This window comes from Carassius gibelio, chromosome B18, assembly GCF_023724105.1.
Source record: "Carassius gibelio isolate Cgi1373 ecotype wild population from Czech Republic chromosome B18, carGib1.2-hapl.c, whole genome shotgun sequence".
Lineage (NCBI taxonomy): Eukaryota > Metazoa > Chordata > Actinopteri > Cypriniformes > Cyprinidae > Carassius > Carassius gibelio.
The window spans coordinates 646,149-662,820 of NC_068413.1; the positions used below are offsets into that span (position 1 = coordinate 646,149).

A 16,672-nucleotide genomic window follows, 5' to 3' on the forward strand; every position below is an offset into this window, starting at 1 on the left:
TATTTAGATTTTTTTGCTCCCTCAGATTCCAGATTTTCAACTTGTATCTCAGACAAATATTGTCCTGTGTGTGTGTGTATATGGTGTGATTTGTATGAGTCTCTATGGAGCGCCCCCTGCTGGAACGATCGGTTGGTGTCAGCGCCTGTCTTTGACGTTTGAATGGAGTTGCAGTACTCGATCTGGCCGGCAGGTGTCAGTGACGTGCGCGCTCTAGATCCCGGTGCGTGACAGCGGCGATGACGTCAGCGCACGGAAGTAAACAGACCGCTGCTCTTCTTCTTTAAACGCGTTAATGAAAGGTTTACGATCATCTGACCATGTTTTAAATAATAATATATGGTTATCATTCATTAAGTCAACAGTCCGCTTGAATGACTGTGATCGGGGCAGAAGTAAAGCGCTGTGCTCATGACTATACTGTAAATGTCATTGATTATTGATCGATTATTGATTGATTGAGTTCAGGATGGCTGCGAGCTTCGCTCCTCCGAAGCTGAAAGACTTTATTCTGACAGAGAAACTGGGAAGCGGCACATATGCCACAGTTTATAAAGCTTTCAGAAAGGCGAGTGATTATTGATCTCTGATTATGCACGAATAATCGGTTATTAGCAGAAGCATGGGCCTATTTGACATAGATTATTTACTTTCTTGTTAATGTGGTACTTTATTGTTTTACTTGAATGGTTATGAGTTATTTGTCTGATTTTTTTATTGATCATTTGCATGTTCTGGTTGGTTTCAGACGGACAGCAGGGAGGCGGTGGCTGTGAAGGTGGTCAGTAAGAAAACTCTGAATAAAAGCTCAATGGAGAACCTGCTGACAGAGATTGAGATCCTGAAAACAGTCCGGCATCCTCACATAGTGCAGCTCAAAGACTTCCAGGTACAAGATTCCCAGCATTTAGTCTTACACTGCATGCTTCCTTAAGAACAATGGGAACTCACTTTTAAATTGTTACTAATTTACACAGTGTCAGAAATGTAACGTTGTCAAATGTAACATTGTTGGAAACCACATTAACTGTTACATATTGACACAGTGTCACTAACGTAACATGTTGTCATAGATGTAACATTTTTGTAACATTAATTGTAACGTATTTCCGGTGTTACTAATTTAACATTTTGTCAAATGTAACATGGTTAGAACACATTGATTGTAACATATTTACAGTTTCAGTAACGTAACATGTCATAAATGTAACATTTTTGCAACATTAATTGTAACGTATTTACAGTGTCACTAACGTAATATGTTGTCATAAATGTAACATTTTTGTTACACATTACTTGTAATGTATTTACAGTGTTACTAATGTAACACGTTGTCAAATGTAACATTGCTAGAACACATGAATTGTAACATTTACACAGTGTCACTTATGTAACATGTCATAAATGTAACATTTTTGTAACATTAATTGTACCATATTTACAGTGTCACAAACATAACGTCCTAACTGTAACATGTTATTGTTACACATGAATTGTGTCATTAATGTAACCCGCTGCCGTAAATGTAATTTATTAATTGTAACATTAACATCATTATACCAATATAACATACTACATTAACTTTTTTATTTAAAATTGTATTTAGTGAATTTAGCTGAATAATTAATTTAAGAACAAAATCAGAAAAAAACTTTCACTCCACAAATCCAAGAGCACTGATGTGTCCAAGGATCCAATAGACACTGAAACTCTGATCATCAACATAATACATCATTCATAGTTCACTACTTTCCACAGACACACAATTAGATCAATTAATAAATCTTTCAAATGATATTCAGATGAATTACAAAATTGGAAACAGTGTAGAAGTTCACCAAAAGTGCCGAGATGAGATTTTGTGCCATGAAGAAGAAAATGAAGAAGGGTGGCTCATCTTACCCCGTTAAATCTTAATGCCAAATCCTCATCTCTGTGTGTGTGTGTGTCAGTGGGACAGTGAGAACATCTATCTGATTCTGGAGTGGTGTTCAGGAGGAGATCTGTCCCGATTTATCCGCAGTCGCCGGATTCTTCCGGAGAGAGTCGCCCGTCGCTGCCTGCAGCAGATCGGTACTCACACACACACACACACACACACACACACACACACACACACACACACACACACACACACACACACACACACACACACACACACACACACACCACAGGATCTATGATGATGACATGACTGATACAGACTGGTTTGGATGAGAAGACGTGATTTGTCTCATGTGTGTGTTTTAGCATGTGCTCTTCAGTTTCTTCATGAGAAGAACATCTCTCATCTGGACCTCAAACCACAGAACATCCTCCTGAGTGGAAACACGCTGAAGCTCGCAGGTCAAAGCTCGTCACACATCACTGTCAGCACTGTCATTACACTTGAAGAACAGTCAGTAAAAATAATGCACTTTCAACTGCTTACATTTTCAAAACTTTGCCTCTTTTTCTCATCTCTTGGACCTGCGTTTACAATATCAACACAAACGCATTTGCCATAATATGAATTCCTGTTAGATGTGTGTGTTACAGAGAGAACTGTGTTGTGTTTTGAGTCAAAAGCTGAATACTAGTGTCTGGTTTTGTAGATCGGGTGTGTGCTTCTGCTTGTGAGACAAGAAAAGATAAAACTGTAAAATGAAGTGTATTTCTAGAGGCACACGGGTGTTTTGTTCTATGTCTGTGTTGTGAGATCTATTTCTCATCATCTCATAATGAGGTGTATAACGGGGTGTGTGTAGATTTTGGTTTTGCGCAGTACATGAGCCCGTGGGACGAGCAGCAGGCTCTGAGAGGATCTCCGCTCTACATGGCTCCAGAGATGGTCTGCAGACGCCATTATGACGCTCGAGTGGATCTGTGGTCCGTCGGGGTCATTTTATACGGTGAGACACACAAATACAGTTTCATGAGTTGAGTGATTCGATTCTTTCATCATTTGCTTACCCTCATGTCGTTCCAAACTGGTTCGACTTTATTTCTTTGGTCGAAAACAAACCTACTTTTGTCCACACAATGAAAGTCAGCGTGGTCTGGGGTTGTTTGGATTCTTCATAATATCTTCATTTGCAAATGTCTCATAGTTTCCATATAAACGGTGTTCAACATTGATAATAATCAGAGATGTTTCTTGATCAGATCAAATCATCATATTTTCATGATTTCTGAAGATCATGTGACACTGAAGACTGGAGGAATGATGCTGAAAATACAGCGGAGCATCACAGAAATACATTACACTTTAACACAGATTCACACAGAAAACAGCTGTTTTACATTACAATAATATTTCATAATTTTACTGTATTTTTGATCAAATAAATGCAGCGGTGGTGAGCAGAAGAGACTTATTTACTTCTCATTAATAAATCGCTATTATTCCACTTTTTGGACCAGCTGTATGTGTGTTTTTTGAGGGCAGAAGCATTATTTGGACGAGCTCCCTTCGCCTCTCGCTCATTCACTGAACTAGAAGAGAAGATCCGCAGTGAGAAACCCATCGAGGTGAGGATTGACATCTGTTTATATTGCTGCACATAAACAAAAGAGTTTCCTGATCACAACCAATGATATTTTTATTTAAAAACACATAAAATGTTACCAAAAAAATGAGTTTGTTTCTTCATCAGGTTTGTAGAAATGTAGCATTGCATCAGTGTCTCTGCAGTGAATGGGTGCCGTCAGAATGAGAGTCTGATAAAAACATCCCAATAATCCACAGCACTCCAGTCCATCAGTGAACATCTGGAGAAGACAAAACCTGAAACACATCCAGCATTAAGATGATTTTAACTCAAACACATAGAGTCTATAATCCATAATAACACTTCCTCCAGTGAAAAAGTGTTCTGCTCTGAATCAGGAGAGAAATCTGCACAGATCAAGCAGCGTTTAGAGTTAAAATCATCTTAATGCTGGATGTGTTTCAGGTTTCATCTTCTCCAGATGTTCACTGATGGACTGGAGTGCTGTGGATTATTGCTGTATTTCTCTCACAGTAATGAGTCAGTATACGCCTCGTGGTCTCTGCTCCACTAGATGGTGTGGTGGTCTCACACATTGCTCTCTGTGTGTTTAGCTGCCGTCGGGAGCGAGAGTTTCTCGTGACTGTCGAGATCTGCTGCTGCGGCTGCTGGAGCGAGACCCGGACAGCCGCATCACGTTTGAGGAGTTCTTCCTGCATCCGTTCGTGGATCTGGAGCACATGCCCAGCGCCGAGAGCCTCGGGAAGGCCGTGAGTGTGACAGATGATCTCACACTAACACGCTCACATCTTTATTTTAGTCCTGAAGTGACAAAACCACCGCTCCTCGACTCTAGTGTCAGAAACTTCAGCAAATGTGTCCCACAGATGCTGCTCAGGAACACACAAACACTCGATCAGAGCAGAGTCAGATCACGAGATGTTGGTTTGTTTTAGAGCTGCTTGCTGCCACTGATTTCCTCATTCAGTTAGATTCTGATTTATAAGCTCTTGATTCCATTCAGATTTATTTATTACTTATTGTTTTAAGTCATATCATCATCAAAGGCTATATTTAATACTTGAATTTTATACTATAACCTTAAATGCAATAAAATTTATATAACAATTATTTACAATCTTTCAAATTGATATTTAACGAAAGATTATATTTTCCAAGGAAAGACCCTCAAAAAAAGTCCATTAATTTTTTTTATTTATTTTTTTATAAAATGTTACTTTGTATCATTTAAATCAGTGGTTTTCAACCTGTGGTCCGCGGCCCCCTAGTGGGCCGCGGTGGTATTGCAGGTGGGCCGCCAATTATTTTCTGTTCATTTCCAGTCCATTCTAGGGCTGTGCCATTAAAAGAAAACGTCCAAAAATCACGATTTGAGCGTGCGCATATGCCTAACTCCAGGTTCGCACACTGTCTGTGATGCGCCTTTTTTCTGAGCCAATGTTGACGGATCAGAGCGTTCTCACTGCGGTAAAAGGCTAGAAATAAAAACGTGCGAAAATAATTCATGTCTAACACATGAGCATAGAGTGAATTTGTTAGTGAACAGGATGCAGTTTAAGTGAGAGGAGACACGTTTTAAGTGTTCACACTCTCTCCTCGCAAAGCAGCGTGTATCTGAGCAAGCACGACCGGTTTTGTGACAAAGGAAATCTGCTGCGAACAGAGAGATTCGCGCTCGTGCATTATTTTAATGTGCTTTCGCGTTATATTTATGCGCTCTCACTGCTGACCGCATACACATACTGTATACACACTGCAAACACCTGAGGCACCGCTACAATTAATGAGCTCTATGAACAATTTATGGCAAAAAAGAAAAAAAAAGTCCCTGTATACAGGATTTTTTATTTATTTATTTATTTTGCTATAAGTCTATACATTTTTTTACATCTTCACTATAGTGATAATTTTGACTTATGTCTGTTCTAGAGATGTTACAACTTTTTGATAAAGCTCTGATTGGTTTTCCTTTGGAAATATGTTTCAAATTAATCCTGAATGCATTTATGACTGTAAAAGCACAATTGCAAAATTGATCAAAAAAATCGCGATAGTTTTTTTTTTTTTTTTTTTTTTTTTGTCCATATCGCACAGCCCTAGTTTATTCAATAAATATAGTTTAAAATCTAGCTTCTGAGTACTAAGTTATTAACCCAACAATAGCGGGGTCAGTTAATTTTTTTGAAGTGGGCCGCGCAAACATATGTGTTTGGTTGTGTGGGCCGCGAGTTGAAAAAGGTTGGGAACCACTGATTTAAATCATAAAATATGGATTCTGTTCAGATTTAAGTAGGCCTTTTATAGTTAATATTCCTATTAGCCATACTCATTTAGATAAATGAGCATTTTTTGAGTGAAACTAAGCAAAAATGAGTTTGAATCTTTATTTTTACCCAGCCATATGTTGATTTAGTTTAAAAACTGCACTTTTCTCCAAAAGCACGTGTAATTATGACAAACATCAGGTAGACATACTTTTCTAAATTAATTTTTTAGTCATGCTTTTCAAAACAACTATCTAAAATGTTTTAATCCAAGACTCGAAATGAATGAAAATACAATATTTTAATTTCTGAAAGATTTCACAAAATTTGTTGTCTTTAGCTTAGAACAGGAAAAATATCTGCTAATGGTGTAAAAAACTAAAAAAAAAAAATCTTAACAAAAGGTAAACAAAATTATTTTTCTTGTCCCATTTATTAAATATTTTATTGTCATTTTGAGGAAAACAAAACTATAATTTTTTTTAAATTTCTTCAGAAAACAAGACTAATATTTTATATTTAGTATATAATATATAAAGATTATATAATTTATAAATATTTATATTTTATATTTAATATATATTTATATATATTTTATATACTAATATAATATTTTCAGTCATTTTGATGTAAATGGATCTACATTTAAGATGTACTTTTTTGCAATATTTGATTTCTTATTATTTTTGTCTTGTTTTTCAATACAAATATCTAATTTATTAAATCAAGGTACATTTACTTGAGAAGCACAATTTTTTATTTAAGATATTAAGTCTTGTTTTCTGAAAAATAAACAAAACAAGTGAGTTTGTGCTTAAAAAACAGAAAAATATCACTACATGTAAAGGGAAAATAAGAAAAAGTAAGAAAGTCACGTTTATGGGTGTGTGAACTCTCTGTCCTCTAGACAGCGTTGGTGTTGCAGGCGCTGCAGAAGGACCAGGATGGAGAGCGATTGGCTGCGCTATCTCTCTACTGTAGTGCACTCGAACACTTCGTTCCTGCCATTCACTGTAAGACACGAGCGTCTCCGTCTCTCTGTTTCTCCAGTCACAGTTCACTCTCATCATCTCAGTCTCTGCTCTTTCAGATGAGACGGACAGACAGAGGAAGGAAGCGCTGAGGCAGAAGGTAAAGAAATCATGTCGTTCCAAACCCATGGGAACTGGGCCTCGAAAATGAAAAAGAAGCAATTGAACCTTCGCAAAAACCCACCCTCCTTAGTTCACTCCTTAGTCACATCCTGTTCTCACGCAGTGAAAAATACATCGCGGAGCAAAAAGTAAACTGACAACATGCTGGCAGAGAAGGCTACTTTAGGTTTAAAATAAGAAATTCAACCAATAAATACTGTTTTGTGTCTCTGTAATGTGTTGTGAGAGATCACTGTAGCGCCACAGTTCAAGCAGCACATGAACCAATCGTCTTTTCATTTACTTAAAGCACGAAATAAACATGAATGAACATCACAAGGTATTTTATTTCAACCGCGGTGAGACGTCAATACTAGGGATGTAACAATATCTAACGATACATCACGATATAAAGTCCACAATACGATACGATATTCTCCATCTAATGCACTTTAAGAGTTCACGATTAAGAGCTCCAACCCATGTTCTTCAGTAAGAAAACTTAAGTCAGAAACAAGTCTGAATATGAATATTTCACAGGTGTATTATTTTTGCTTTACACTACAGTAGGGAAATTATAATACTCCTTTCTCCATTTTTTACACTAAAAAGAGATATTTTGAATTTGGACTGCATTTAAACCGCAAGCTGACAGCAATTCAAACTAAATGTTAAAGCTTTTATTTAAGAAGACCTGTTGTTTCAAAATCGTCATGTGACCACGACAATAACAGTTTAGCTATCACGATATCACGATATTAATAATATCTCTAGTCAGTACACAACATTTTAAAGTTTAAGTCCACTGAAGTTAATCTACTCTCCTGTCTGATCTGTTTGCCTGACAGGATGGTAGATTCTGCGTTGTGATTGGTCAGCTCACCTGTCAATCAACGGTTAAATTATTAACTGAGTTCTTAAAACCAATCCAGTTAAACAGACGTGACTGATGCTCATTTGTTTTCTCTCAGGTGAATCAGTATGTTTCTCGTGCCGAGGAGCTCAAAGCATTGGTCAGATCGGATAACAAGATCAGTTTTGAGGAGGCAAAATCAACCAGGAACATATTAATAGGTGAGCAGTGCTGCGTTATTAATATCTGATATCTCACTCCAGTTTTGTGACGTTCAGATCTTCGTTGTGTTCACAGAAATGTCCAGAGATCAGCCGCGTTTGCTGGCGGCTCTGGAAGTGGCGTCCACTGCTGTTGCCCGGGTAAGTGTTGCGACGGCTCATTTGCATGTGTGTGATGTGAGCTGCGGTGTGGCATGATGGGTAACGGAGTCCTGATGTGTGCAGGAGGAGAGCGGAGCCGAGGACTGCGACACGCTTGATCTATACCAGCGGAGTCTGGGCGAGCTGCTGCTGGCATTGGCGGGTAAATCATCATGATAACTTATTGCCAATCATCTGATAAAAACTCACAATGCAAAGCAAATCTTCAATTTAACATTCATTTCATAAAAACTATCCAGAACACCCTAGCAACCACGTAGTAACAACACAGAATACCACAACAGCCACCAAGCAACAGCCTAGCAACCATCAGCCTAGCAGCTGCTTAAATATTTAGAACACCCAAGCAACAGCTTAGCAACCACCCAGAACACTCCATGCAAACACCTAGTAACAACACATAATACCATAGAAACCATCGAGCAACAGTCTAGCAACCATCAGAATACCCTAGCAACTGCTTAGCAATATGTGTAAACACTCGGAACACCCAAGCAACAGCTTAGCAACCACCCAGAACACTTCATGCAAACACCTAGTAACAACACATAATAACATTGAAACCATCGAGCAACAGCCTAGCAACCATCAGAATACCCTAGCAACTGCTTAAACACTCAGAACACCCAAGCAACAGCTTAGCAACCACCCAGAACACTCCATGGAAACACCTAGTAACAACACATAATACCATTTGAAACCATGGAGCAACAGCCTAGCAACCATCAGAATACCCTAGCAACTGCTTAAAATCTTATAACACCCAAGCAACAGCTTAGCAACCACCCAGAACACTCCATGCAAACACCTAGTAACAACACAGAATAGCAAATAAACCACTAAGCAACAGCCTAGCAACCATCAGAACACCCTAGCAACTGTTTAGAAACAGGTTTAAACAATCAGAGCACCCAAGCAACCACTTAGCTACAGCCTTGCAACCATCTAGAACACCCTAGAAACCACCTAGCAACAGTTTAGCAACCATCCAGAATACCCTAGAAACCATACCATGCTTAGTAACGTCTGGGAACACTCAGAAAACCCTAGCAACCACCTAAAAACAACACAGAATACCATAGCAATCACTTAGCAACAGCTTAGCAACCATCCAGAATACCCTAGAAACAACACGGTAACAACCTAGCAACCATATTGAACACCCTAGCAACTGCTTAGTAACGTGTGGGAACACTCAGAACACCCTAGCAACCACCTAACAACAGCACAGAATACCATAGAAACCACTTAACAGCTTAGCAACCATATAGCACACCATAGCGACCACCAAGTACACCTTACTGAATTATTTTCTGACAAACATCAAACATCATTTTTTTTTTTTAAATGTAAAACGTGGTTCTTCATGAGGCGGAGGGCTGTCAGGCGTCCAGATGTGGCGGCGAGCGGTTGCCAGGTCAGCGTGTGTGGTACGATCATCTGGATCTCATTGAGAGCAGCGCTCTTCATTCTCAGAGTTATTAAATACTGAAGCAAATGCAAACTGTTATTTCTCAAACTCCTCCAGAGCGCCAGACCCCACAGCTCTGCTGGATTCCCGCCTCACTGCAGGTGTTTTTTGGCCATTTCAGTCCCACTGTTGATCTGTTACAGCACTAGTGCCAGCACTGGCCTAATCAAACACAGCCGCCGGCCGCGTCAGGCTCCTGTGCTTGTCAAACATCTCTCCATTACCTGCTTCTACTGTTGCTTAGTGTTGAGTTAAGCATATGGGTTTGTTCAGTTCACTAGGGTTTACTAATAACAAAACCAATAAAACTAAAATAGAAAAGATCCTATAGTTTAAAAAAAAAGACTTGGTTTGATTCTTTCATTGCCCTAGCAACCATATAGCAATGTGCTGAAACCCTAAGAAAACCATAGCAACCACATATCTACATGCTAATAACCACTCTAAAAACCAGGGTGAACAGATGGCATCTTGTTCAAACACACTCACAAAAACAACGACAACCACATAGCAAAGTGCTAAAACCCTCCGAAAACCACTGCAACTACATGTGTTAAAATGTGTTAAAACCATAGCAACTGCATAGAAACCGTGTGTGTGTGTGTGTGTGTGTGTGGGTGTGATGAGCAGGTGTGTGTGTGTGCTGATGATGATCTGATGTGTGTGTGTGTGTGTGCTGATGATGATCTGATGTGTGTGTGTGTGTGTGTGCTGATGATGATCTAATGTGTGTGTGTGTGTGTCGGTGATGATCTGAAGTGTGTGTGTGTCGGTGAAGATCTGATGTGTGTGTTGGTGATGAGCTGGTATGTGTGTGTGTGTGTGTGTGTCGGTGATGATTTAGTGTGTGTGTGAATGTGTGTGTGTACTGGTGATGATCTGATATGTGTGTGTGTGTGTGTGTGTGTTGGTGATGATCTGATGTGTGTGTGTGTCTGTGATGATCTGATGTGTGTGTGTCATGATGACTTGTGTGTGTGTGTGTTGGTGATGAGCTGGTGTGTGTGTGTGTCGGTGATGATTTGATGTGTGTGTGTGTGTGTGTACTGGTGATGATCTGATGTGTGTGTGTGTGTGTGTGTGTCGGTGATGATCTGATGTGTGTGTGTGTGTGTGTACTAGCGATGATCTGATGTGTGTGTGTGTGTGTCGGTGATGATCTAATGTGTGTGTGTGTGTGTGTACTGGTGATGATCTGATGTGTGTGTGTGTGTGTGTACTGGTGATGATCTGATGTGTGTGTGTGTGTGTGTGTGTGTGTGTCGGTGTGACGAGTCCCTCGTTACTTCCACTAAGACCGGTCAGTGGGTGTGGTTGGAAGGCTCGTCAACAGAATTGTGTGCACCTGTTCCTTCCCTATATAGTGTCAGCTCTGTTTGGTGTGGAGGGTGAACTCCCGGTTGTTTGGTTTTGCTTTGGCTATTTTGAGGTTATGATTAGTTTAACTCGGTTCTGTTGGATGCTTGGAGCATTCGTTTGTTTGAAGGAATCGTGTTTTGGTTTGTTGATTTCTTATTTTATGTTCTTTATTTATATTAATAAATATCTTTGTTGCAACATACCAACCTGACTATGTCCTCCTTCCCATTTGTCACGGCTTTGAGCCGGTCGTGACAAATGTGGGGGCTCGTCCTTAAATTTAAGTGATTTGTTTGGTAAAAATATCACTCAGTTTTATTGATTTGATGATTGATTTGTTAAATTAATATTTCTGTTTGCTCCTTTGGTAATGTTTAATATTTGGTTCTACAAATTCTGGAGGATATAGTGGTTGGTTTGTTTGTTTTGTTGCTCTGCGGGAGTTCAGGTTTGGTAAGTATTGGCTACTCTTTGTATATTTAGAGGGGAAGTTTATTATTGGATTTGCTTTTCCCTGGTTAGGCTTAGCGGGGTATCCTTAACGGGATACTCTGATCTTTTTTATTTTAGTTTATTTTTTTTGTACGGTGAAAGCAGTCAGAGCAGTTGTCTCGGGAACACATCCGTGTTTTGTGGTAGTGACTCGTTAATCGGTTGCTATTGCAAACACTGGTTTATGGTGTATAAGAACCCACTGCAAGTAACTGTATGAAGATTAGGGATGAGTTTATGTAGTTTTGAAGTTTAGTTAGAGGGAATTGCTTCTCCAAATTCTAGCCCTCAAATATGTTTGGAAAAATTAAGTAGCCAATTTGTTGTTTGACCATGGCCTCAAAAATTGGGGAGTTTATTAGTGCTCCATCTGAAAGTTTGTTGAATAATTTAACTAAGGATCAATTGGTGGAACTTGCAGGTCACTATGAAATTAACTTGGTAAGCCAAGATAAACGTTTAAAAGATAACATTAAATTATTGATAAAAACGGAACTAATTGAACGTGGAATTTTAGACCCTCAGTCTCCAGAAGGTGCTTCAGATTTTGTTGATGCGTCTACAATGTCTCATTTAACGTTTGAGCAACAAAAACAACTCTTGTTAATTCAGAATGAGATGAAAGGGAAGATGTTAGAAGCTCAAAATCGCGTGGAGATGTCTAAAATTCAATTACAACAACAGCAACTTGATCTTGAACGTTTTCGTTTAGATCTGATAAGAGAAGGAAAACTTGGGGTAATGGGAGGTGTAGACCGTGACTCGACTTTGTGTAAATTTGATGTAGTGACTAATATGAGATTGATCCCTAGGTTGGACGAGAAAGATGTCGAACGCTTCTTTTTGTTGTTTGAGCGTGTGGCAGATGCAAGAAAGTGGCCTGATGAGGAACGTACACTTATGTTGCAGTCTGTTTTTACAGGCAAAGCTCAAGAAGCGTATGCATCTCTTAGTGTAGAAGATGCTAATGATTATTTGACCGTTAAGAATGCAGTGTTGAGGGCATATGAATTGGTTCCAGAGGCCTACAGGCAAAAATTTAGGTCCTGGAAAAAAGAAGATAGCCAAACGCATGTTGAGTTTGTACATGATATTTCAGTTTACTTCAGTCGTTGGTGTACTGCTTCTGACGTGAAGACGTTAGATAATTTCAAGGACTTGATGTTGCTTGAACAGTTTAAAAACTCAGTTTCACAAAGAGTAGCAACATATATCAGTGAGAAAAAACCCGCCACCGCATATGAGGCAGCTATTATGGCTGATGATTTTTTTTTTCTGATTCATAAAACCTCTTTTGGAGAGTGTTCAGAAAGAATCTTATGATCCTAGCAGGTCTTCTAAAATTGTGCGTGCTTCATCTGATCGACTACGTAGTTTCTCTGTTGGAGAGAAAGACAGTGAAAACCGGTGTAATTATTGCCGTGCGTTTGGTCACTGGAAGAATGAGTGTCCGTCTTTAAAAGCAAAAGCTGTTGCTAAAGCTTTCTGAAGATGGCATTGATCAACCAGTTGGATTTTTTTTTTTAGAAAGTTTAGTGCTTACCAACTTAATTATTCTGTGATTGAGAAGGAAGCACTGGCTCTCATTTGGGCTTTGCAACACTTTGAAGTTATGTGGGTTCATCTGTGGGACCTCTGGTGGTTTTTACTTATCATAACCCATTAGTTTTTCTTCATTCATTACAGAACCCTAACCAAAGGTTAATGAAGTGGTGTTTGTTTTACAGGGATACCTGTTGGACATTCGCCATATTAAAGGCACAGAGAACACAACTGCTGATGCTTTATCACGTATTCATATAGTCTAATATTATAGGATTTGTCCTATTTCCTTGTCTTTATCTCTATTCTTTTCTTAAATTGCTTCCTAGGCGCCAGGTTGCTGGAAGGAGTTGGAGAGCTAAGACTGCTGGAGTTTTGCGATCTGGATTGAATCTTATTTTATTTTTTTGGACTGAAGCTTTGTGGAGTTATGATTTGTGTAAACTACTTTGTTCCTTTTTTTTAGGGGGGGTGTGTGACGAGTCCCTCGTTACTTCCACTAAGACCGGTCAGTGGGTGTGGTTGGAAGGCTCGTCAACAGAATTGTGTACACCTGTTCCTTCCCTATATAGTGTCAGCTCTGTTTGGTGTGGAGGGTGAACTCCCGGTTGTTTGGTTTTGCTTTGGCTATTTTGAGGTTATGATTAGTTTAACTCGGTTCTGTTGGATGCTTGGAGCATTCGTTTGTTTGAAGGAATCGTGTTTTGGTTTGTTGATTTCTTATTTTATGTTCTTTATTTATATTAATAAATATCTTTGTTGCAACATACCAACCTGACTATGTCCTCCTTCCCATTTGTCACGGCTTTGAGCCGGTCGTGACAGTCGGTGATGATCTGATGTGTGTGTGTGTTGATGATGAGCTGGTGTGTGTCGGTGATGATCTGTGTGTGTGTGTGTGTCGGTGATGATCTGATGTGTGTGTGTGTATGTGTGTCGGTGATGATCTGATTTGTGTGTGTGTGTCGGTGATGATCTGATGTGTGTGTGTGTGTCAGTGATGATCTGATCTCTGTGTGTGTGTGTGTCGGTGATGATCTGTGTGTGTGTGTGTATGTGTGTCGGTGATGATCTGATTTGTGTGTGTGTGTGTGTGTCGGTGATGATCTGATCTGTGTGTGTGTGTGTGTGTCTCCTGCAGCTGAATCTCAGGGCCGGCGCAGGGAGCTGCTCCACAGCGAGGTGAGACTAATATCATCTGACTGTGTTTATTCTGTTTCTCCTACAGCAGTGTGAGCTCACGAACCGCTGTCACATGACTCACATGCATCTGACGCACTCAGCAAATTCACACTCTGTTATCAGCTTATGAGCTTTAAAGGTGCTGTTTGTCACTCTTTGACTGCGCTAAAGCATAAAATACCATAACATTTGCAGATATAATTTGAAATATTAATAAAGAACTCTACTAGGATATTACTGATATTAAAATGATCTTTTGTTAATACTGACCTTCTTACAAAGAACTGGACGTTTACTTTTTTTCAAATTCAGCTCAATGAAGAAGTCTTCCAGACCACGTGACGTTGTTTTAATGATCTCACCAATGTGATATTCGGTTAAACATTGTGTCCCTCAGCTGAAAAAACACCTCCATGCTCCAAGAGAAAACACAAGACGCTCAGACTTCCACAAAACCTTCTCCTGGTGTTATGTAGAGCTCACAAGCATCAGTTGACCAATCACAGCGGTCTGTTTCATCAGTTATGAGTGGAGTTATGCCCTGATTTTCTCTTGCAGATTAAAAGTCTGATGAGTCGAGCTGAATACCTCAAAGAGCTGATCAAGGTAAACGCTGTCGTATCTCTCGCTCTGCTCGTTTAGTGAAGCGTCGTCTAAAGCTTGTGTTTACAGATGCGGGAAACTCAGACGGACGAATCGCTGAAGAAAGACGCCGCTGCTGAATCTGTCAGATCCTGTAAGTACAGATTCATATTGAGAATAACGTGTCATTTCCTGGCTTCATGTTTCAGTAGTTGCTAAAAGGGAAAACTGCTCATCTAAACCATTTCATGGGCTTCTTGAAGTTACAATTAAAATGTTAAATACATAAGAATAAATTCATAAATGTGAATAAAATACATTTTAAATATAATAAATATTTTTCTACATTTTTTTTTACATTTTGTAAATAAATTAATAAAAATAATAAGAAAAATATAAATATTAAAATAATTAAATATATTAAAAAAAATAATACTTTTAAAGTTGTTTTTTTTTTTCATTTGAACACATCTATCTTTGATTTCATAATGAAAGAATCAATTTCTTGCTCTCTCTCTCTCTCAGCGTGTTGTTTACAGTGAGCTGGGTTCTCGTCATGGCAACGGATGTCGTGTGTCACATGACCGGAGGATTCGCAGCATCTGATTGGCTCCTGGCTGACAGTCAAAACACTGTCAGATCTGGTTTGTGATCATCTGGATGAGATCTGAAATCACTGTGCTGAGAAACAGACCTTCACAAGAAGAAACTGACTGTAAAATCACTGCTCTGGATTTAAACACACTCTCTCTCTCTCTTTCTCTCTCTCTCACACACACACACACACTCTCTCTTTCTCTCTCTCTCACACACACAGAGGCTGACCGCAGCTCAACCACAGATCCAGCAGCATGACAGAGGTGTGGCTTTCTGTGTGTTTACTCTGGGTTCACACACTTCACACACGCGCTCACACACACACACACACAAGGCAGAATACTGTTAGACGAGCTCTGATTCCTGATGATTGGGTGGTGATTTATTCACTGTCTGATTTGAATGAAAGCATCATCTGTATTTCTCAATCTCTGCATGAATATTTTCTTGCATTATGAATTTGTGTTGGCCATAAATTGTCATTTCCTCTCCACATTCCTCCAGTAATATGATTCCTGCCCCGCATTCATCTTTCCTCTCTGGATTAAATTATCCTGCAGAAACATCATCATATTCACAACAGAACATCAGGAACTCCTCACTAAACTTCACCTGATCTAACAATGAAAAAAAATGTACTAATGCATTATTCAAATCAAAAGTTGTATCTGTGAATATTTAAAAGAATTGAGCTGTCAGTTGTATTTTTATCAACTAACATTATCAAACACTATCAAAAAAATGTATACAATATAATAAGTGTTACTGTATCTTCTGATCTCAGTTCAGAGAGTGAGGATGTTCCTCATTATTTAGTTTAAAGATTATGAATATGTTTACTGGAGAAACAAAATGAATGCATGAAGTCTTGAGTTTAAGATTAAAACAAGAACAAATATCTGCCAAAGGGCTCTGAAAAATCAACTTCACCCAAAGAACAACAGATATTTGTTTTCATTTTAATCATAAACTCACTTGATTTTGTAGGATTTCTCAGAAAACAAGACTTCATATCTCCATTATGCATCTGCAGGAAGTGTGTCTTGACTTAAGGATGTTTAAACATGATGAAAACATGATGAAAATACAGAAGAAGATTCATCTTATTGCAACGTAAGCAACATTTAATACCACCACTTTCCAGATATAAGACTTTCTGCTCCAGTTTAAGAACATTTTAGGCCAGTATTTGACAAGAACCTCCTTAAATCAGGATAGAACCACTTGGGATGAAAAGTTACATAAGAAAAAAAAATCCTTAAAATAAGAAAAAATGATTTGAAAAACACACTTATTGTGTGTGGAAAAATCCTATTAACTCTG

At 38.8% G+C, this 16,672-nt stretch overlaps 1 protein-coding gene across 2 annotated transcripts; it reads left to right on the forward strand.

Moving 5' to 3' along the window:
* The first annotated feature begins 234 nt into the window (after nt 1-234).
* On the forward strand, nt 235-16,044 carry LOC127977803 (serine/threonine-protein kinase ULK3). Of its 2 annotated transcripts, XM_052582940.1 has the most exons (16): nt 235-568; nt 749-889; nt 1,953-2,073; nt 2,251-2,346; nt 2,748-2,891; nt 3,428-3,510; nt 4,085-4,240; nt 6,663-6,768; nt 6,846-6,886; nt 7,860-7,962; nt 8,039-8,103; nt 8,188-8,266; nt 14,130-14,170; nt 14,729-14,776; nt 14,843-14,906; nt 15,278-16,044. In XM_052582940.1, exons 1-16 carry the CDS (start codon nt 470-472, stop codon nt 15,292-15,294), a joined length of 1,404 nt encoding a protein of 467 aa, XP_052438900.1. In that variant the 5' UTR covers nt 235-469; the 3' UTR covers nt 15,295-16,044. The 2 variants fall into 2 exon arrangements, with proteins under 2 accessions (XP_052438900.1, XP_052438901.1); XM_052582941.1 differs by lacking the exons at nt 14,729-14,776; nt 14,843-14,906; nt 15,278-16,044 and adding an exon at nt 14,483-14,586.
* The last annotated feature ends 628 nt before the right edge of the window (nt 16,045-16,672 follow it).